A 23,006-nucleotide genomic window follows, 5' to 3' on the forward strand; every position below is an offset into this window, starting at 1 on the left:
AAATACAACTATACTTTTTTAAAAATTTAGTTAGGGCTACCTAAAACTATTATTGGAACAAAATCAATGGCTAACTAACCCTTGAATGATTATCTATGAATCCATAAGCAAAAATTAAAAAATTTCCTATGTATTCTATAGAAAAGGTTAATATGTCACTGTTTCAATTTGTGTTTTTTTAATTAAATCTTCATAGCTAGCATTATACCACCTTAAAAGATAGACTAATGCTTTACTCTAAATTTAAAAATAGAAATTATAGTTGTTTTCATTATCAAATTATGCATAGGAAATGTTAAATTCAACTCAAAAGATAAAATACAGAGAAGGGATGAGACCTCCGTCTCGTCTGTCAGTGATTGAAGGCAAGGGGAAGAAGGTGATTATGGAAGATGAATCAAATTTGAGACGTGATGATCGTGCGCGGTCAGATATTTTGAATCTTGATTTTAATAAATCTGGAACTGATTCGTCGAAGGATGGTGATTCTGTAAATATTTATGGTTCAAAAGAGGATCGGGATTCTTGCAAGTTTCAAGAAAGTGTGAATGATCTTGATCTTGGTAATAATCATGGTGTGGATCTGGAAGTTGAAGGATTGGTGACGGATAATGCAAAATCAGAAGGATGGAATGAGGTGGGTAATGCGTGGACCAAGCCGAAGCACATCAAGATTGAGTGGAACCGAGAAAAAGTAGAACTAATGGATGATGGGGTTGCTATTTTGCTGAATTCAGAGATGGAGGAGAAAAATAAACATGTATTGAGACATTCTGTGGTGATCAAAGTTCTGGGTAGCAATGTGCCATTCCCAATGTGTAGCTTGGAGCTGAGGAGACAATGGAGCAAGTATAGAGGCTTTCATCTAACCTCAATTGGAATGGATTGGATCCTTTGTTCTTTCAAGACGGAAGAGGTTGTGGAGGAAGTACTTAATGGTGGGCCATGGTTTATCGGAGGATACATTGTTGGTATGGATCGGTGGACTGCTGAGTTTGATCCTTACTCTTTCAAGGGGATCACCGCTCCTATATGGATACGATTCCCCTATTTGCCACTGTATTGCTGGGATGAAGAAAACTTAACAAGAATTGCGTCTCGGTTTGGGACGCCGATGTACATTGATGGTAATACATTCCGGTGGGGGAAGAGGGAGTTTGCTCGGGTATGTGTTAAAATTGATCTGGAGAAGAAATTACCAAATGGAGTATGGTTGGAAGGCTCAGTGGACAGGTTTTTTCAGCGGGTGGAATATGAGAAGGTGGATTTGCTTTGTTATCATTGTGGTCGTGTGGGTCAAAATAAAGATGAATGCCCTGATGAGGTTACTCAAGGGATTACAGATCAGACCTCTTCTAAAATGGTTGCATATAAGCCCGGGAAGACCATCCCTGAAGCCAATTATGGAATGATCAAATCAGAATACGGCCCATGGATGCATGTTCATTTCAAAAATAACCGCTTTGTCAAGGCATGGGGAAATGGGAGAAAATTGAATGAGAGAAAGATAAATAAGATGGGTAACGTGATGTCCAAACCTGTACAGAAAGCTGATCATATTGAGCTGAAGAAGGGAGATAATGTCAGTAATTTGAACGCTAGGTATGATAAATTGCCTGTTCAGAATAAGGAGGATGGTGGACGGCAGAATTCTGGTAAAAATTCTCATCCTATTGAGGTTAGTAACAGGTTTGATATTCTGATGGTTGATTCGGGCAATGAGCCCGTGAAGAATTATGAAGAGGGTGATAATGTTGAGGCATTGGAAAGACAGGGCACTGAGGAGATTAATGAAGGTGGAAACAATGCAGTTAAATTTGATGATATAGGTATGAAGAGTTCTGATGTGATAATTCAGAATGGGAGAAGTAAGGTTAAACTAGTCAAGGAGATCAGATCTTTGGGACCTATTGAAAAAGATCAGAAAAAGAAGAGAAGGGATGGAAGAGTGAATTCCATGAGTGGGGAGGGTCCCCCAATTAAATCTTAATGTCTACTCTTCTTTTTTGGAATTGCAGGGGGGCTAGGAAGAGGGAGGCCGCCTTGTATCTGAAGGAGGTGGTTAGAGAACAGGATGTTTGTTTTGTTGGTCTTTTGGAGACTAAGATGACTCATATTGGTAGGAAGGAGATTGATTATCTCATTGGGAATAATTGGGATTTTTTTCATGTCCCAGTTGTTGGCCTGTCTGGTGGTATGGTGGTGTTATGGGATAAGAGAATTGTCTCTTTTGTGGTCAAGAATACTTCTTCACAAGTAATATTGGAGGATCTGTTGATCCCTAGTATGGGCATGTGGAAGATTGCAACGGTTTATGGGAGTCGTTGTTGTAATGAAAGAGAGGAACTTTGGAGACAGCTTGAAGATGGTTTGAAGGAACCTATTCCCGCTATCATTGGTGGGGATTTTAATTGTATTCTGAGCAAGGAGGAAAAGAGAGGATGTAAGAGATTTCTTTTTTCCAAAGGGCCAAGGGAGATGAAGCAATTTATGTCAAAGTCAGATTTTCATGATGTTAGGAGCATTGGTCCAAAGTACACTTGGTGTAATAACAAAGAAGGAACCTCTCAGATTTGGGAAAGATTGGATAGGTGTTTGCTGAACTCTATTGCTCTTCAGAGAATCCCGACCGCTATGACTAGACATTTAGCAAGGGTGGCATCGGATCATAGTCCGATTGCCATTAAATTGGATGGGAAGATTCAAGTCAAGGGAATAATATCAAATTTGAAGATACTTGGAGGTCTTATCCAGTGACTAGAAGCATTGTTTTTCATTCTTGGAAGAAGAATGATTTTGGTGATCATAGTGAAGTCCTTCAAAAGAAGAATAGTAGAACAATGAAGGCATTGTTCTTTTGGAGCAAAAGCAAATGTAAAAATCTGAAGACTCTCAAGGAGGATTTGAAAAAGGAAATCATTGAACTCCAAAATAAAGAGGCTGATGGAAGTAACTGGACTAATGAGGATTTCATTTTGCTTAGAAATAAAGTACATGAACTGAATGTAACTTTGAATCGGTTGGATGCATGGTGGAATCAAAGGGCAAAGGCTAGATGGCATGAAGAAGGGGACAACAATTCGAAGATGTTCCACAACTTTGCTTCGGCTAGAAGGAATGGGAATAGAGTGGTTCAAATTAGAGATGTGAATAATATAGTTCATGTTGAAGAGGATGAAATAGAGAAGGTATTCACTCATTTCTTTGAAGCTAAATGGAGGAGCAGAAACTGTGATTTAAATGGCTGGCCCAATGATTGGAAAAGCAGAAATTAAGCCAAAGAGTTGTTGATGAATTGTGCTCGGAGTTTACAGTGGCTGAGCTGCAGACTTCAGTTTTTCAGCAGGGCAACAATAGAGCTCCAGGTACGGATGGAGTGACTTCTTCTTTCTATAAATGCTATTGGGATATTGTATGGAGAACGTTATGGGCAGCTATTAGGATCTTCCTTAATTCTGGCCGTATGAATAAGTCTTGGAAAGACACTCTTATTGTCTTGATTGCCAAAATCAAATGCCCGTTAACTCCATCTAATTACAGGCCGATTAGTTTATGTCAGATTAACTACAAAATTGTAGCCACTATGTTGGTTAATAGATTGAAGAAATGCATTTGTAATTTGATCACTGAAGAGCAAATGGCCTTTATGCCGGGTAGATCTATCTCTGAACATTGCTTGTTAGCACAAGAAATTGTTCATAAGTTTAAGTTCTCCAAGAACAAGAAGGGATTGATGGCATTGAAGCTTGACATGGAACAAGCCTACGATAGTATGGGGTGGCCAGTACTTGATCAGATCCTTAAATGGTATGGGTTTCCTTATATGTTCTCTAAACTTCTCATGGATTGTGTTGTAGGTGTGAGATTTTCTATCATGATTAATGGAAGGAACTCTGAGTGGATTGATGCTCATAGTGGCTTTCGGCAAGGATGCCCACTATCTCCTTATCTTTTCATCATGTGCTTCCAGTTGTTGTCTAATTCTATTGAGCAGAAGGGGCAGGATCTTGGTATTAGGGTCTCTCCTCGAGGTCCTAGGATTACTCATCTCTTGTATGCAGATGATGTACTCCTTTTCTCCCATGTGTCCATTTCTTTAGCCAAATCATTGAAGAAGATAGTCGAAGATTTTTGTAATTGGACGGGCCAAAGGATTAATGTCATTAAATCTCAGATCTTATTTGGGAAGTCAGCTGGAAACACAATTAAGAAGAAGGTGACCAGATTTCTTGGCTACAAGAATGTGAAGGAGATGAGCTACCTTGGGATCAAATTGTCCTTAAGAAGATTGAAGTTGGCAGATTTCCAATACCTACTTAGTAATGTGATGGATAAGCTCAATGCTTGGGGCAAGAAGACTTTATCTTTGGGAGGTAAGATTACTCTTATCTCTAGCTCCTTGTTGACTATGCCAAATTTTCTAGTAACCCACTCGTTAATTCCTAAGAAGTTGTTGTATGAGGTGGAGAAACTTTGTAGAAAGTTTCTTTGGCAAAAATCGGGTGGAGAGCATAGTTTACACCGTGGCTTGGGAAGAATTGTGTAAACCAAGAAGTTTGGGAGGTTTGGGTCTTCAATCTCCTTTGCTACGTGTTAACTCTTTGAGATCCAAGTTAGCATGGGATTTCTATCAAAAAAGTGAATCTCTTTGTTTCAAAGTTATCAAGCATAAATATGGAGAGGTCTTGAGGAGTGGAACACAGAAGAGAAATGCACGTCAAATGCTTGGAAAATCCTTTCTGATGGGGGAGGACAGCTGCAGAATATTACCAGATGGGTTGTGGGTAATGGTAATAATATAAATGTCCTTAATGATATTTGGGTGTTGGACATGAGCATTAACAAATGGCCGACTTAGGTAGATTGTGTTGCTTTGGAAGGGATGTGTGTAAGCCAATTGTTATCTGGTGAGGGGCAATGGAACTATTCGTTGCTTAAAGAAGTTTTCCATTCAGATTTTGTTATGTTGATTAGGAATGTTCAGATCATACCTAGGATGGAGGATCGGAGAGAATTGCTATGGATGATGTCGGGTAAGTCCATTTATGTTATGTCTTTTGAATATACCCTGAAGTGTAAATACAATTTTGATTATGAGGACTACTTCACATGGTTGTTTAAGCTTAAACTTAACAAGAAAGTCAAAATTTTCTGGTGGAGACTTGGAAAGTCTGCTATTCCCACACAGGTTTTTCTGCATTACCGAAGACTTGGATTGGATAAAAATTGTGTGAGGGGCTGTAATAGTATTGAAAGCTATGAGCACATTATGGTACATTGCAGTTACCTGATTGATGTAATAAAATAAATACAAGGTTGGGGCATTGGTATTCCTATTTTTCAAACTATTAACAGCTGTCTAGAGGAGCTGAGGATATTGTCCAACCATAAGCCTGGTATTGTGAAGATTTACTGCATTGTTGTGTACCTGTCCTGGAGAAATAGAAACCGTGTGAAGCATGGGAAATCTGCTTTACCTTCTTCTGTGACGGCTTCTAATGCCCTGGCGTTGGCTAGTACTAAAAGTAGTCCTTATCTTTCAAACTGGGGAACTAATCTCCTTAGGGAGTCTCATGAGTCTTGGTGCACTCCTCCGAAAGATTGGATGAAAATTAACGTTGATGCTTCCCTGCTTAGATCCAATTGTGCTGGAGTGGGGCGAATTTTTAGAGACCATAAGGGAAGGTTTATTCTTTCTTTTGGGGAGAAGAGGATTCATTGGGACATTTCCAAACTTGAGATGGAGGCTATTCTCTCGGTCAAAGACTATATTAGAAGTTGGATGCTTGAGTACAAAGGGGTGATTATTGAGAGTGATAATCTCAATGTTATTAGATTCATTCAAGTTTCATTCAAGAAGAATAATTAGATTGAGGATAGACGGCCTTTGGAGGAGATTCTCTTTGTCAATGACTTTCATAAAGTGGCTTTTAATCATGTTCATAGAAATTGTAATAAGGTGGCCAACCTTTGTGCTACCATGGCTAGTAGTAGGAGTTTTTTCTTTGATAGCTTTTCTTTTAGTAGCATTCTTTTCAAGTGTAATTAGCTTTACTTTTTCCTCTTAATGCAAGTTTTGCAAGTCTTAAAAAAAAAAAAAAAAAAACAAAAACTCAAAAGATAAAATAAACTATGCACAAATAAAAATAGGTGGATGTCCACTGATTAACTTAAATGTTTCTTTAAGTAAATTCATATATTTGAATATTATACGACCTCATTAGAAAGACTAATACAGGAGTATCAATTTGAAAAGAGATAATATTTATTTTCATGATCAAACACATCATATGAAATGTGAAATTAAACTCAAAATAAAAATTAAACTATGCACACATAAAAATTAGTGGATGTCCATTGATTTACATTAATGTTTCTTTAATTAAATCCATATAGCTGAATATTATATTGCCTCGATCAGTAGACTAACGCTGGACTATCGATTTGAAAAGAGATAATAATTATTTTCATGATTAGACGCAACATAGGAAATGTTAAATTCAACTTGAATGATAGAAGTAACATTAACCAATGATTTTAAAAAAGAAACTAACCAAAGAGCAAGGCTGAGTCTATGTCTAGAGATTTTTCACTTACTTTAGAGGACTAAAGTAGGGTTTATTTTAAATTGGATTCCTAATTATCTATAGAGGAAAGCTTGTATAGTTAATTATATATCAAGACAAGTCTTGAGGAAACTCATGATTAAAGTAGAGAAAAAACTTCTTAATTTAATGAATATTTAATCAAGAAGTTGAGTTTCTTTCATCTACAAAGAAAATGAATAGAAATTTAAAATTGAATTTTTAGTTTTACTATTTAAGAGAAATCTTTAAATTTATATTTATAATTTAGATAACCCTCCCGAGAAGTAAATTTTGAGGGGGTTTATGCAATCCAAACTTATGTTTAGTTGGAGTGCACTATTGTTTGGTTTAAAAAGTGTTGCTCAAGTTTTGAAAAAAATTTTTTTTTTTTGAAAGATTAATTGTTAAAATTTTAGTTTTGAAATCAAACTCTTCATTATGATTGATATACCACCTCAAGAGGTAAACATATCATTCTCTAATGGGTTGAAATTACAAAACTTTAAGTTTATCCTGATTATCATAGACAAACTCAAGGGAAGACAACATATAATCCTGGAGGATCAAAATGATGTTTGATCAAATGTTTGACTACAATAATACAGATATATGATCATTAATTTCATAATCAAAATTTTAATAATATAATGACATATTTTTATAGAGATAGAAGATATTGCTTTTTATTAATCATTTCAAAATGGCAATAATGATTATTAAATTTGATTTTCCCAAAGATAATTAATTAAAGTTTTAATTTTTTTATTTTTGATAAATTAATTTGGGTTTCTTAATCTCCTATGAGCGTAAGCCATTGTAGTTAATTACATCATAGGAAATTAGAAGTCCCTATAAACACACTCAATTAAAATAGTGTTAAAAATTTTATTTAAAATTTCAAAGTTTATTATCAAAGGAGGTAAGGAATAGAATTTTTAATCAAGATCAGATCAAATTTGAACACTTATTTTTAGAATCAAAGAAAGATGGGTAGGATGTATTTTATGATTCTAAATCACTTTGAAAACACCCCAGCCTATCCTAAGTGTTGGGCTTAAATTTTATTTATAAGAGATTTAAGTTAAAAGGGCAATTTTATTAGAAGGTTTGGATTAGATTCTAGAAGGTTGAGGTCTTATAGTGTAAACTTGCCATAGAACCTAATTTTAAATTGGGTCTTAAAAAATTAGTAACCTGAACCTAACTAATATAGTACAGGATCTGAACTTACCACAATCTGGATTGGGGGGCCAACTTACCATCTAAGTGCTTCAAAACCATGAGCTCTGAAGGAAATTTAGACATTACCGATAGTTTTTTCCAGCGATTAATGATAGATTTCTGACAGTTTTGTAAAAAATTTGTGGGTTTTTGGAGTTCAAACATCGTCGGTAAAAAATGCATAGGAAATAATTTTTGGCGGCCTTTTTCCGATGATTTTACTCACCAGCGGCTGAGACTGCCCGTAATTTTTGGCGATCATAATGCTGGTGACCACCAATTAGTTACCGGTTGCGTACTGGCTATCAAAACTGCTTGTAATTACCTAATCTATTATACATTTAATATTTGGATGTTAAAGTAAATATCTCTCTTCTTATATATTCATTTGGATGTTAAAGCAAATATTTCCCTACAAAGTTATAAAATTAATTATTAAAACATATGCAGCCTGAACAAGGGTACGTGCTTTACTTTCAAAACCCCAATAAAGCATTATAGGTCTTACAATAAAGCATTGTAGGTCTCACAACCATCTTATAGAATAAAGTGTTTGGATTCTTGAGGAAACATTAAAACTATTATGATTTGAGTGTTTTAGAGTCATCATGGAGATGGAAAATAAATTCCTATTATTCCTAGGAAATTTCAAAATCAAATTTGATATGATTTGAATATCTAGAAATGCATGCATGCTAGGATTACTTGTCACTTTGTATAGTCACTTTGGCTTGAAAATAACATGAATATATTCACATAATTCAAAAATGAGAGTTGAGTACATCCTCAAAATAAGAAAAAAAAAAAAAAAAAAAAAAAAAAAAAAAAAAAAAAAAAAAAAAAAAAAAAAAAAAAAAAAAAAACAGACACCAACATATAGGCTTACCTTGACCCCCATAATTCAAGTTTACCTTGAACTCCTTCTCTAGTCTTATCAAAAAGAAGAATATCATGAGAAAACAGCAAACACCAAGGTAATATCCTCTAAGCTGTGTTGACCTCCATAAATCAAGTTTACCTTGAACTCCCTCTCTAGTCTTATCAATAAGTTGTAAAATCATGAGCAAAAAGCAAAAGCAAACACTGAGGTACATAAGTCATATTATACTTGTACAAACCATATCATACTATCATATTATTTTAAATGATATAAAATTAATTTACATAAAAATATATTTTGTACATTGATTATTTATTTTCATCACTCTTTCCCATCAATTATAAATATGATCTTAAACACCTTCGTCATGTAACCTAGTCATTAGATGTTAAACAAGGGACTTTGCACTTTGTACTTAAATCTTCATAATAATTTCTTCTTATTTCATCTCTAAGTAAGCAAAGCTCCAAAATGGTCAATCCCAAGTTTATAAACCTTTTAATCTACTATAAAATAATATCATCATCATTATGTTTTCCACTATGAGTGACAAAAAAGGTATATGAACACTTAGCAAGTCATAATATATGACAGACCATACTTTGCTTGTTATTATCAAATAATCATAAGACACATATGCGTTGTATTAGCTCATGGTGTCAACACTTCTAAATCACAACAAGGAAACCTTATTACAATTTAAATCCTTATAGTCATCCAAATCAAATGCTATATAAAGTGATATCAGAGTACATCTTGGGTGAAGAAGGAATGCACTAATTTGGAGGAGTCTTTGTATAAGTATGCATTTCATTTCTCATTTACATTCTATTTCTTTAAGTAGATTTTTTTTTTTAAAAAAATGCAAACCTATGGTTAAGACACTGGTTTTGCACAGGAGTGGTGGCAGGGCAAAGATCTTCGATTGTGCTTTAATGCCAGAGTGGGGGCAAGATCTTCAGCTAGAGGGAACTTGTCGGTAGCCAAATTTCTGAACAGGAGCATGCTCGATCGCGAGAGGGCAGAGGAGTCGAGGGCGAGTGTCTATAGGGAGAGAGAGGAGAATGCGAGGAAATGAAGTGGAAGGCTTAGGATGGCTAAATTTAGGGTATTTTCTAGTGGTTACGACCACCAAGAACTATTTACTAAAATCAGTTGTAATAGCAGCTGGTATAGTGTCGGTAAAAAAAAAACCTATAGCCTAACTGCCAGTTATTAGACCACTACTAAATTTTTTTATAGTTAATTAAATAACCACTGATTAAACTATCAGTTATTACTAATAGTCTAACACCAGTTAAACCATCGGTAATACCGGCAACTACATAACCGCGGGTACAGACCGCCAAAAAAACATGAATTCCTATACTAGAGTCTTATCTTTTAATATCAAATGATAGCGATATTATTTAAGATAAGTTTGAGGAGTTGAGGATGACATCTAGAGCAGATTTTAATTAGCCCCTTTAATTTATATTGGGTAGTTGATGCTTAAATAAATAGAATTAAATATTTAAATACTTCTAAGTGAGTATTTAATGCAATGCATGCTAGCTGACTTGATAAATGCTTATATTTGAATGAAGCAATTTTAAAAAGGCTTTAAAATAAAATTTTCCCTAATAGAATACACAGATTCCCCTTGACAGATATGCACTCTCATAGACCATGAAGTTTTCTAGAACCCACAGGTGTGGAAGTGCCTAACAAAGGAAAGAAGATGTAATAATTATACTTATAAGAACTCCAGGTACTCTTGAACATACTTCATAAAATTTTAGAGCTGTTATGTTGGCTTAAAATTTTAAATTTTATTTAAAATAGAAATAGTTTATTCGTACTCTCATGTGCCTTTGATCGGGTTCAAGGCTATATCAAATACTACATGTAAGATCACCAAAAAAACTAAAAGTAGGTAAATCCTATATCAAAATCAACGTCAACAAATCAATATTAATAAACAAATTAATTAAAATTTAATGTCCATAGGCAATGAGCCCAGATTTCTAATCCTATAACCCAAGTGATGTTGAGAATGGGCCTTATATTATTCACTTCTTCATCATTCTACTAGGCTCCTTGGGCCGTCGGGTCTAGATATCAAAATGAAAATAAACTCCCCTTCAAAAGGGGTGTTATTTTTTCTCTTTATATACTTTAAGATCATCTAAATTTAGATCACCAAATGGAGAGGGACTATCCCTTAAGGGATGTCCCTTCCCCTTTGGATTCTAGATTGGATGTTAAACATCCCATCTCAAATCACTTGAAATTTTCAACTTAATTGAAATTTAATTACATTTGAATATAAAAAGAAAATTTAGAAAAAATAATCTGAAGAGTTATCCTAATAAATCAATAGTTAATTCAACATCACAAACATTTATATTTTGAATTTAAAATGCTCAAATCACAATCACATTTGGACATACTCTTTTAAATTTTTAAAGGGGGACTTAAGCAAATTTGTGAAGCACCTACAGAAAATGTCATTAATTTTAAACTTTAATAATTTATTTACCCCCTTTAAATTCAATGCCCTGTTTGAACATTGCCATCTATAGTGTGTCAGGCAGGCTGTTTGGTTTAGAAATATCCTAGATATGGCAATTAGTTAAAGTTGTTTAATGTTTTGGTTGGTTCAAAGGCTTAAGGAAATATTTAATTAAAGTTTAAATCTTAATGAATTAAGATTAATTTTAAGAAGTATTTTAAGAGTTGGGTGATTATGGCTTTTGTTAAAATAAAACTATGAAGTTTATTTCACCTTTCTTGGTGCAAAATTAATAGATTTGTAGGCCCGGGTTATCGAGTAGTAATTAGTATTAATTAAATATCTTAATTAGTTAAAGTATTAAATAGATATGCTGAATTTAAAATTAATTACTTAACTTTCTAGAATTATTTAATTTATTTAAAGTATTTAATTAAATGGAATGAAATTTGACTTTTTGATTAAGATTTATTTCTATAAATTTAATATTTTTATAAAATATTAGACCATAAGATGATTAGTAAGACTACAAGTTTGCTATATTTGGATTTTCTTACACTCAGTTTTACAAGTTTAAAGTTTTGACTTAAATTTTATCAGATTGTTTACTTTTTGACTTTGATTGATGTTTGAAGGTTTGAAATTTTTTATAAATATTAGATTTTATTTGGAGTTGAATACATTTGAGTTTGATAAATTTAATTTTTCTATAATTAGTTATTATTTTCGAAATTTTGATAATTATTTGAATTATTAAATTAATTAAATAAGGGCCTTTAATTATTTAAATCCAAATGAACTACAAACTTTTTAAAATCACCTTAAAAGGTTATAAATTACCTCAGTGGGTATTATCACTTGTTTGAGCATTTTTTTTTTGAAATTTTTAAATATTTTTAAAAATTAAATTACTTAAATATTAATTTTGAATTAAAATTAAATTAAGCTTGAGATTAATGTCAAATGAAACGGGTTTTATTTTACTTGTGTTACGGGTTCAATTCTGGTTAATTTGAGGTATTATGTAAATTTTTTAGGCTTAAATTTCATTTATTATTATTTCTAGAAATATAAATGCTTTAATAAGGGTTAAAACTTAAGAAACATTCTTAAGGGGCTTATTGAATTTTAAAACAAGTGAGAAAAATTCTATGGGCTAATAATGTTTCTATATTTATGTGTTCAAAATTTCAAGTCAAAAGGATGTGTATCCTACTTTCTAGAATTACTTTAAGTTTTTTATGTTAGGAAAGTTGCTATTTGCATGTTTTACATTCTTGCAACTTGTATTATTTTGATGATTCCAAATATTATTGTTTTATGTGTAGTTATCTCCTAACACTTTTTGGAAGATTTGTTTTTGCTCTTGTGTGTACTAATATTTCAGGAAAATCAAACTCCAGACTACGAAGACTTCAAATCAAATTCAGCATGAGATACTTTATGAAATTGAAGCTTGTACTTTTTATTTGAATTAAATTTAAGAGGGAGTGATTGTAATTGAGTGAATAAATTTACACAAACTTAAAGAAGATCTTGAAAAAGTTTTTATACTGATCGTACGGGACGAACATTATTCGTACGGGACGATCAGATCAGTTATCTCCTTGTAAGAGCAATGGAACGGACAAGAACTGAACTGGAAATATTTTCTAAGTCCTAATCGTCCAGACGAAATCATTTTCGTCCCAAGACGAATTTTATCATCGTACGAGGCGACCAGTCCTCTGGAAAATTTTCGTCCAGACGAAACTAAATATCGTACAGGACGATCAGCTCTCTGGAAAATTGTCGTCCAGACGAAAACAAATTATCGTCCGCGGCGATTGGTTCTCTGGAAAATTTTCGTCCAGACGAAACTAAATATCGTACAGGGTGGAGTTTGAGAGGGAGAAGATCCTTGAAGGGGATTTCAAGGGAGTGTGAAGGGGATATTCACACAGTTTCTCCGGCGAACTTGCACCTCATTACCATCGGATTCAAGGGACGTCTTGAGGGAAGTTTTTATCAAGAAGAAGATCTCTTTGGTGTTAAAGAACCTGGCTAGTCCGCTGCACCGGGGAAGGTGAAAGTGATTTTGTACAGGCTTCTCCGCCTTGCTGTTGGAGCAAAAGGAGAGTCACTTTGTGGTTTTAGTGCAATACTCAGAGGGTGCCTCTGGGGAGTGGATGTAGGTCAAGGTTTGACCGAACTACTATAAATCTGGTGTGTTCTTTCTTATTTTTTATTCCGCATTTAATTTCATTGCAAGTTGTTTACTCTGGTTGAAAAGTTTATTTTAAACTTTAATTTTAACTTGCATCAATAATTCAAAAGGTTTTCTAAAATTCCAAGAGTTGAAGTTACATTTTTAAATTGCCAATTCACCCCCCCTCTGTAAAAGGACATCAGTTCTCTGCTGCACCGGGTAGTGGTGGAAGAGAATTTTTGTGAAGGCTTCTCCACCTTGCTGTGGGGGCAAAAGGATAGACACTAAGTGGTAAGAGTGCAATACCTGAAGTGGGAGACTTCAGGGAGTGGATGTAGGTCATGTTTGACCGAACCACTATAAATCTTGTGTCTTTTATTTTTTGCTGCTTTTTTACTTTACTATTTCTATTAATCTATGGTTGAAAAATCATTTAAAAATTTTTCATTAAAGTTTTAATCTGTTTAAAATAAGAGGAATTTTTAAAATACCAATTCAATCCCCTCTTGGTTAGCCGCTGGGACATAAGCTTAAGTCTAACAACTAAATTCATGCTTAACATATTTCAACAAGTGGTATCAGAGCTTAGTTTTAAAATCATAAGCTTGGATTACTTTTTAATTAATGGCCATGGCTACATTTGGAAACCAAAATACACCTGAAGGATATTTGATCACTAGACCTCCTTTGTTTGATAACATCCCTTTTGATTTTTGGAAAATAAGCATGTCTTCTTTTCTACAGTCACTTGATTATCGTATATGGATTTTAGTACAAAAAAGTATACAAAACCAAGTAGATTAGTTGATATAGTCAGAGTTGAAACACCCTTTACGGACTGGATAGTAGAAGAACATGACTTAGCACAACTTAATACTAAATGCTTGAATAGTTTCTTTTGTGCTCTTAAATCTGAAGATTATATGTGGATTTCCACTTGCAAGAGTTGAAAGGACATATGGGATAGACTTTATATAACTTATGAGGGGACTAATAAATTTAAACAATCTAGACTTAATATCTTATTGCATGACTATGAACTATTTTACATGAAACCCAATGAATCCATTTCTAACATGTATAAAAGATTCACATAAATAGTCACCTCTTTACATGCATTTGGTATGGAACTAACGAATGCTAAAATGGTTAATAAAATACTTTGTTATTTACCTACTGCTTATGATGCTAAAATAACTGTAATTACGGAGTCTAAAACTTTAAATATTTACTCTATTGATGATCTTCTTGGATCACTAATTGCTTACGAGCAAGGGGTGAGTCAAAGAAAGATTGTTGCAGGTGAACCACGAAGGGAGAAGAACATGGCACTGAAAGTGGAAGAGTCAGAGTGTGATCTCTCATAACCTGAGGATGAAGACGACATCGCACTAGTGACTAGACAGTTTAGAAGCTTTTTGAAGAGGAAGCAAAAGATACACCAATAATGGAATCGAGGTAAAATTAATAGAAATGTCAAGGTTTCAAATGATGTTATTTTCTATAAGTACAGGAAACCTGGACATATTAAGTCAGACTGCCCAAAACTCAAAGCCACTCTTAGCAAGGAGAAGGTAGAGGAGAAAACCAATTATAAAGTAAGGAAAGAAGAAATTTCAAAGAGCTTTCTGGGCGGACTCAGCTTCAGACTCGTCGGAGACTGAGAAGGAAGAGGAAGTCACAAACCTGTAGTTAATGGCCAAAAATCTTGATCAGTCAGAAAAAAAATAGGTATGTGAATTGAATTACAATGAACTTTTATAAGTCTCAGAATTTATTCATGTTGCATATAGAAAGTTAAAGAAAATATATGCTAGTCTGAACTTAGAATTTCAGGAACTACAAAGAGAACAAGATATCATTGGAAAGATCATGCTTTAATTGATAACAACCATATGAAATTGCTTTTGAGTTTGATGAATTGAATAATAACCATAAAAATTTAAAATCATCCTGTGAGGAGCTTTAAAAAAAATTTAAAAATATTATGGATGAATCAGAGAGCAAATTGTATCAACTAAACTATTCAAATTGTATCTTCGAAGATATGAATTCTTTTTATAAACTGAAGATAGAAGCTCTCGAGGAGAATAGGATACCACCAAGACTTAAAGATTTCACAAATTCTATTTTGTATCCTAAAATTATGCAATCTATAAATCGACAAAGAAACTATATAAGATTAAGAAACCCCTTTCTAGGAGTCAAATGTCATAATTGTGAATTGATTGGACACATAGCTCACATTTATACATTAAAGAAGAAAAACCATTTAGTGTGGAAACCTAAGATGCATAAACCTAGATATATCAAACATGCATCTGTTTATAATTTGTAAAAAGGTGAACCCAAACTTGTTTGAGTTCCCAGGTCTAATATTTGATGATTTTATAGGACCGCTCTCACACAAGTCCTCGTGAGAGCATATGTTACCTGGATAGTGGTTACTCAAAGTATATGACTGGAGATACTGCATAATTCATATCGCTGGAAGTCAGGAGTGGAGGCAGGGTTACACTTGGAGATAACACCACAAGGAAGGTGGTAGGGTCAGATATAATTGAAAACTTAAAAAAATATTTTATAGAAAATGTTTTATTGGTAGAAGGGCTTAAAACATAAATTTTTGAGTATTAGTCAGCTATGTGATAAAGGTTATTATGTAAATTTTTTTCCTACTAACTGCATATTAAGTCTAAATGGAAATGATATTTTGAATGGTATACGGGTAAACAATGTGTTTATACTAGACTTGAATTGCATCAAAACTCCTACTGCTTTTTGTTTAAAAACTATTTCTGATGAGTCTTAGCTTTGACATAGGAGACTTTGTCACTCTAGCATAAAAAACCTTAGGAGAATTATCCAAAAAAACTTATTGAGAGGTATACCGAAACTAGACTTCAATAAGGATCACCTTTGTGATGCATGTCAATTAGAAAAATATTTGAAGTCCTCTTTTAAGTCTAATAAAGATCTTATAACTAGTAAATCATTGGAGATTTTATATATGGTTCTTTTTGGACCAGTTAGAACTATAAGTCTAGGAGGGAAGGTAAACGGATTTGTGATTGTGGATGATTTCTCTAGATTCACATGGGTTTGATTTTTACATCATAAGAGTGAATCATTTAAGAAATTTAGAAATTTTTCGACTTGGATTCAAAGAAAATTAGGATGCGAGATAATGATAATTCAAAGTGATCATGGAGGAGAATTTGAGAATGAAAATTTTGAGAACTTTTGTAAGGAGAAAGGAATTAATCACAATTTTTGCATCTAAAAATCCCTTAGCAAAATGTGATTGTCAAAAGGAAAAATAGAATATTAATAGAAGCAACTCGAGCCATATTGGTAGAATATTCACTTCCTAAATATTTTTGGGCTGAGGCGGTTAGCACAACATGTTATGTTTTGAATAGGGTGAATGTTATATCAAACTTAAATAAAACACCCTATGAGTAACTAAAGGGAAGAACACCTAATTTCTCACATTTGCATGTCTTTGGATGTAAGGTGCTCATAATTTGCCTTAGGAAAATTTGATCTAAAATCAAATGAAGGAATTTTTATAGGATACTAAAGTGTTGGAAAATCTTATAGAGTATTCAATTAAAGAACCTTGGTAATTGAGGAGACCATACATATTATATTTGATGAATCTAGAATTTTGAAAGAGCTAATTGTTGAAGAGGATGAGATAGAGATTAACTCCCAAAAGATTAAGAAAATAAATTCGGAAGAAAATTTGGAAATAGAAAACCCGATGCCTTGAGATTTGAGATTTTCTAAATACCACCCAAAGGAATTGATTATAGGTGAACCTAGTGAGGGTGTTAGGACTAGGCGTGGACTGAATAAAGAAGACAATCATTCAGCCATTATTTTAATGATATAACCCATAAATATAGTTCAAGCACTTTTGGATGAATTTTAGATATTGACTATGTATGATGAATTAAATCAATTTATAAGAAATGAAGTTTGGGAATTAACTACAAGGCCAAAGAATCAAATTATAGTTGGAACTAAGTGAGTATTCAAGAATAAAATGAATGACTGAGGAGTAGTCATTAGAAATAAGGTTAGATTGGTGGCTAAGGGGTATAATCAGATTGAAGGGATTGATTTTTAGGAGACTTTACCCCTGTAGCTAGACTTGAAGCAATTACGGTTTTGTTAGCCTTTGCCTATTTTAGATGATTTAAATTGTATCAAATGAATGTTAAAAGTGCATTTTAAATGGGATAATTCAAGAGGATGTTTTTTGTAGAATAACCTTTAGGCTTTAAAAATTATAAACACCCAAATCATGTTTTCAAATTGAAAAATACATTATATGGATTGAAATAGGCACCTAGGGTTTGGTATGAGAGGTTGAGCACCTTTCTACTTGAGAAATCTTTTAAAAAATGAAGTGTGTACAAAACTCTATTTTTGAAGAAATTGGGAGAGGATATACTCATTGTATAAATTTATGTTGATGATATCATCTTTGGATCTACAAATAAAAATCTTTGTCATGATTTTTCTGAAACAATGAGTAGTAAATTTGAGATGAGTTTAATGAGAGATTTACGTTACTTTTTAGGCTTTAGCATTAAGCAAATTGAGGAGGGTATATTTCTTAGTCAGTCAAAATATATTAAGGACATTCTCAAAAAGTATGAAAAGGATAATGCTAAACCTATTAGTACACCTATGAGTTCCTTTATTTAGTTGGATAAGGACCCTAAGGGAAAATATGTTAATCAAAAGAAATTTAGAGGGATAATTGGATCTTTGCTTTACTTGACAGCTAGCGAGCCGATATCATGTTTAGTGTTTATTTATGTGCTATATTTCAATCAGATTCAAAATAATCACATTTGACAGCAGTGAAAAGGATTTTAAGATAAGTGTTGAGAACTCAAAACTTACGAATTTCTTATCCTAAGTTTAGCTCTTCATTTGAAATAATTAGATATTTTGATTCAAAATTTACAGGTTGTAGAGTTGATAGAAAAAGCAATTCTGGAACATATCAATTTATCAGAAATTCCTTAGTCACTTGGTTTAATAGAAAAAAAAATTCAGTAGCCCTATCTACTTCTGAAGCTGAATACATTGCCTTAGGAAGTTATGTGGTACAAGTACTTTGGTTGAAATAACAATTGATTGATTTAGGATTAATAATAGGCACTATTCCCATTTATTGTGATAATACTAGTGCTATTTATATTTCTAAAAATCCTATTCAACATTAAAGAACCAAACATATAGACATCAGACATCATTTCTAAAAGATCATGTATCTAAAGGAGAAATTGAACTCATTCATGTTTCAACTAAAAATCAACTTGCAAAAATTTTTACAAAACCACTAGCCTTTGATAGTTTCAGTACATTAAGAACAATGCTTGGTGTGATTGATTTGAATGCTTAAATGAAGGTATCTGCAATATTGATATGTGTCCTTATTAGTGTGTTTTTATTTTTGTGTTCATGACTTTTCGTATGTGTTATTTTTTTTGTTTTTGAATTTCTTGTTTTGATTGTTTATATATATATATATATATATTTCATAACAAAAAAATCCTATTATTGAGCATGACATGAAAAATTGTGTGATAATCGTCTATACAAAATTAATTTCATATGGGACGAATTGTGTAGCATATTAATAGTTGATTTGAACGGTTTGTATGCAGTTTTTCAGTTTTTTTTTATGTATACATTTCATTTGTTTGATTGTGATGATTGTCCAGATGATATGTATTCAATCGTATGTACGCATGTAGATGGTTATCGGATAAGATCAGTTTATTTACTTCTGATCGTAAGCATGAATGCTCATTTCGTACATACGAATACGTGGCACTTCAATATGGGGGACATTTCAAACCTTCATAAAAATGACCTTAAATAATCGATCGTCCAGGATGAATATTTGTTTGTCTGTACGATCATTTGGTCAAAAGTCTGTACAAAAGGATGCCTCAGAACTTGCATGTTTATGAAAAGCTGTTTCTTTTTTGGACCCATTCATTCATCCATATGAAATACCTTTCGTACGTATGAACCTAAAATTGTATAGGATGAAATTATTTTTGTTCGTACGAAAGTTCATTTTCTCTTTAAAATTGAAAGGTTTTGAACTCAAATTTCATCACCTAAAAATCCCTTACAATCATTTAAATCTCCTTGATCTTCTCCATGGCTAGTTCACGCAAAATAGACAGGCAAAAGGTACTTGCTAAGGTGCCCCACTCTAAAAACTCAGGAGAAAACTTTCTTTTCAAAGAAAAGGAGAAGTCTTTTCCTAGGTTTGCATCCACCAAAATCACCCCCTCTAGAGTCCTTCTCCAAGAACAACTCACTTTCAAGGTAATGGACCTTTTTGCTTCTATCCAGTTCGGTCTTATTCTGACTCTGATCCACCTCTACAACAAGGAGACTTTCCACTGCTTCCTTGCAAATATGTCTTTTAACTCTGACCAAACTGTGATTTGGTCGTATGCTTTTAAGAAGAAAGTAGAGATTACAAAAGAAGATTTAGAGATATTTTTAAACTTAAGGACTCAAGGATTAGAGCTCACACTTTGACCTCTTCCACCAACTTTGACTGGACAGCAATAAATCAAGTCATTATAGGATGTAGAGGAGAGTAGGTCATATGCCTAAGGTAGCCACTCTTAACCACAATACCCGTATCATCCAGCATGTTCTTCGCACTTCCTTTATTCCTAAAGCTGGTGATCGAGTAAATATCACACCTCTTCTTTTTACAGTGACTTATCTGATTATGACTTTCCAACCAATAGATGAAGCCCAATTGATCATTTACTACATGTATGGACTTTCTGAGATTGGCCATATTTCATATAAGAGAAAGAAGAATATTGCATTAGGACATCTTATGACTTACATTTTGGAAAAGAAGTATGAACTAGTTTATCCTGTTCAAAATCTAGAGGAGCCTGTCTACTTCAATGATGGATCATTTTGATCCATCTTTAATAATGATGATTAATTTTTTGGTAGTGACTCAGATAAGGAAAAAAGAGGACCTCCACCTGCACCTGCGGGTAGACAAAATTTTTAGGATTTGGTCCAAAGTTTTGTTCGTCTTGAGAGTCATTTTTATCAACATTTTGATCAGATTGAAACTGATCTTCAACAACAGGACTATCAATATCAGCAGGATATCGGTTGGGTTAGAGGTCAGTTTGAATCGATCAACATGAATATAGCTATGATGAATAGCTATTATAATATTTTCAACCCTCATCCTCCAGATCAGGGACCTTTTGAGTGATGTCTATAGTTCTGATATGTTTCTTTATACCTGTGATGACTTGATGTGATGGCATGTTTTGTGTTGTAGTTGTTTTTTTGTTATATTCTGTGATGTATCAAATTCTCATTTTTTTAATATAAAAAAATTATCGTTGTATTGATATCATCCATGACCGATGTAAAATCCTTTATCATGATAACAATGAAAATTATCTTGTATTTCTTTTAAATTATTTTTTTTCAGAAATGTGTGTTAGCCTATATGATCATCCTTAAAATATTTGATCTTATAAGTGCTATACTTTGAATTGCAATACAAAATTGAATTAATTAGAAAATCTAATTTTTTAAAAACTTTAAGTTGTGATTATAATTTGATCTAGTTAAGAATGTCAATCTCATGTCTCTTGCTAGACTACTATAATTTTTATATTATAATTGTAATTATGATATTTTCTTATTTTATATTTATTTTATCAATATAAATATTATTGTACTTAGAAAAATTTAAGATTTTAGATTATTGATTTTGGAAAGATCAATAATATATTTGAAAATATACAAAATACAAAAAATCAAAAGAATGCGTAATGGTTCGCAATTTAAAAAAGAGGAACAAAATTAGCCCACAAGTAAAAAGGTGCAGAAAATGTGCCACAAATATTGAAAATACACGCAAAGCTCCACAAGTATAAACTCTTTCCTCAATCTTGTTGCAACCCATGACCCCGAGTTTGAGATTTTGATGATGCCAAATAATGAGTGTTTTGGAACTGCTTTTCATTGATTATTATTTTATTTGTTATTTTCCTTGAGCACTAACATTTCAGGAAGATCACAAGTGACTCAGGAAGAAAGGAAGACTCAATACCGGGTAGATTAGGAGTATGAGTCAAACATTGTATTTTTCATTTATTGTATTTTTACATTATTGAGTCTGCCCAAAAAATGCGTAAGAGTAAGAGCAACCATGCACACACACAGGGGGAGAGTACTTTTTTAACTAAAAAAATATAACTAAAATTCTTCTCTAGAGATCGTATTGTATGATTTTATTTCATACCGTACGATCCAAGTTATGTGGACAATTCTATGAATAGCTCGTACTGTACGAAGTCTTTCGTACTGTACGATATGTTTAGATCCAAAACCCTAGCCGTGACTTAGTTTAGGTAAGTGATTTTGCGCCGTTCGTACTGTAAGAACTGGTTCGTACTGTACGATACATTTTTAGTACTTACTTAAATTAACCCGTGATTAGTGCATGTAATCCAGGCCTCATTAAAATTTAAACAGCATACTGTACGAACTTGATCGTACCATACGATGAACATAGACGAAGTATGATCGTCTCGGATATCATCCTGGACGATCTCTTAGTTTTTGTCACATCGTACTGTACGATGTCAATCGTACCATACGATGAACAGAGACGACATCCGATCATCCAGACCATCGTCCTGTACGAATAGTATCTTGTTGAATCATACCGTACGATATTATATCGTACAGTACGAATTGTTTTTGTACTGTTCGTACATCTTCGTACCAGGACGACGGCTGTTTATGAAGATCGTACTGTACGATACCAGATCGTACTGTACGAACAGTAACGGCTAATTTTGAATTAAGAGGTTTTTGGAGCCTTTTTTAATATGCCAATCAAGTTCTTTTTGGGAAAGATTGTTAGAGAGGGTGAACGTGATTAGAGAGGGATTCCAAGGGAGAAAACTCAAGAGAAATTCTTGAGGGTTGAGAGGAAGGAGGAGGTGAGCGTTGTGAGGGAGAAGAGGTGTGAGGGAGATCACACGGTTGCTCCAAGCTTGCTGCATCTTGCTCCTCCTGTGGCCCGAGAAGGATTTGAGGGAGGATCTCCAAGGGAAAGGCTCGTCTACATCCGTTACCTCGAGGTTCTCTGCCTTCTCCAAGAGGGAGAAAAATGAGAAGGTTCTCTACCGTCGCCAAGAGGGCGAAAATAGAGTTTGGTATTCCGCCACGCCGGGTTGGTGAAAGGGAGGTTTGTACAGGCTTCTCCGCCTTGCCAAGGGGGGAAAAAGGAGAACTATTTTTATAGTGAAAATCCCGGAGTGGAGGACTCCGGGGAGTGGACGTAGGTCATATTTTGACCGAACCACTATAAAAATCTTGGTGTGTTCGTTCTTTATCATTGTTTACTTTTTGCTTGCACTTTAATTTTTCATATCTATTGCACGTGGTTTTTTGATAAAGCAAAATTGCATTGATCTTTATTTTAATATTTCAAAAAACAACAAAAATTAGAACTCTTGTTTAGGGTTAATTTTTATTAAGAGAAAACTTTTTACAATTCACCCCCCCTCTTGTCGTTTAGTAATTACA

At 33.4% G+C, this 23,006-nt stretch overlaps 1 protein-coding gene across 1 annotated transcript; it reads left to right on the forward strand.

Annotated features, from left to right (window-relative positions):
• The first annotated feature begins 1,989 nt into the window (after positions 1-1,989).
• Positions 1,990-2,757, forward strand: LOC110116277. Its single transcript, XM_020850126.1, has one exon. The coding sequence runs from the start codon at positions 1,990-1,992 to the stop codon at positions 2,755-2,757; it is 768 nt and encodes a 255-aa protein (XP_020705785.1).
• Positions 2,758-23,006: the final 20,249 nt, after the last annotated feature.

Source organism: Dendrobium catenatum, unplaced genomic scaffold (assembly GCF_001605985.2).
Source record: "Dendrobium catenatum unplaced genomic scaffold, ASM160598v2 fragScaff_scaffold_1626, whole genome shotgun sequence".
In the NCBI taxonomy this organism is placed as follows: Eukaryota; Viridiplantae; Streptophyta; class Magnoliopsida; order Asparagales; family Orchidaceae; genus Dendrobium; species Dendrobium catenatum.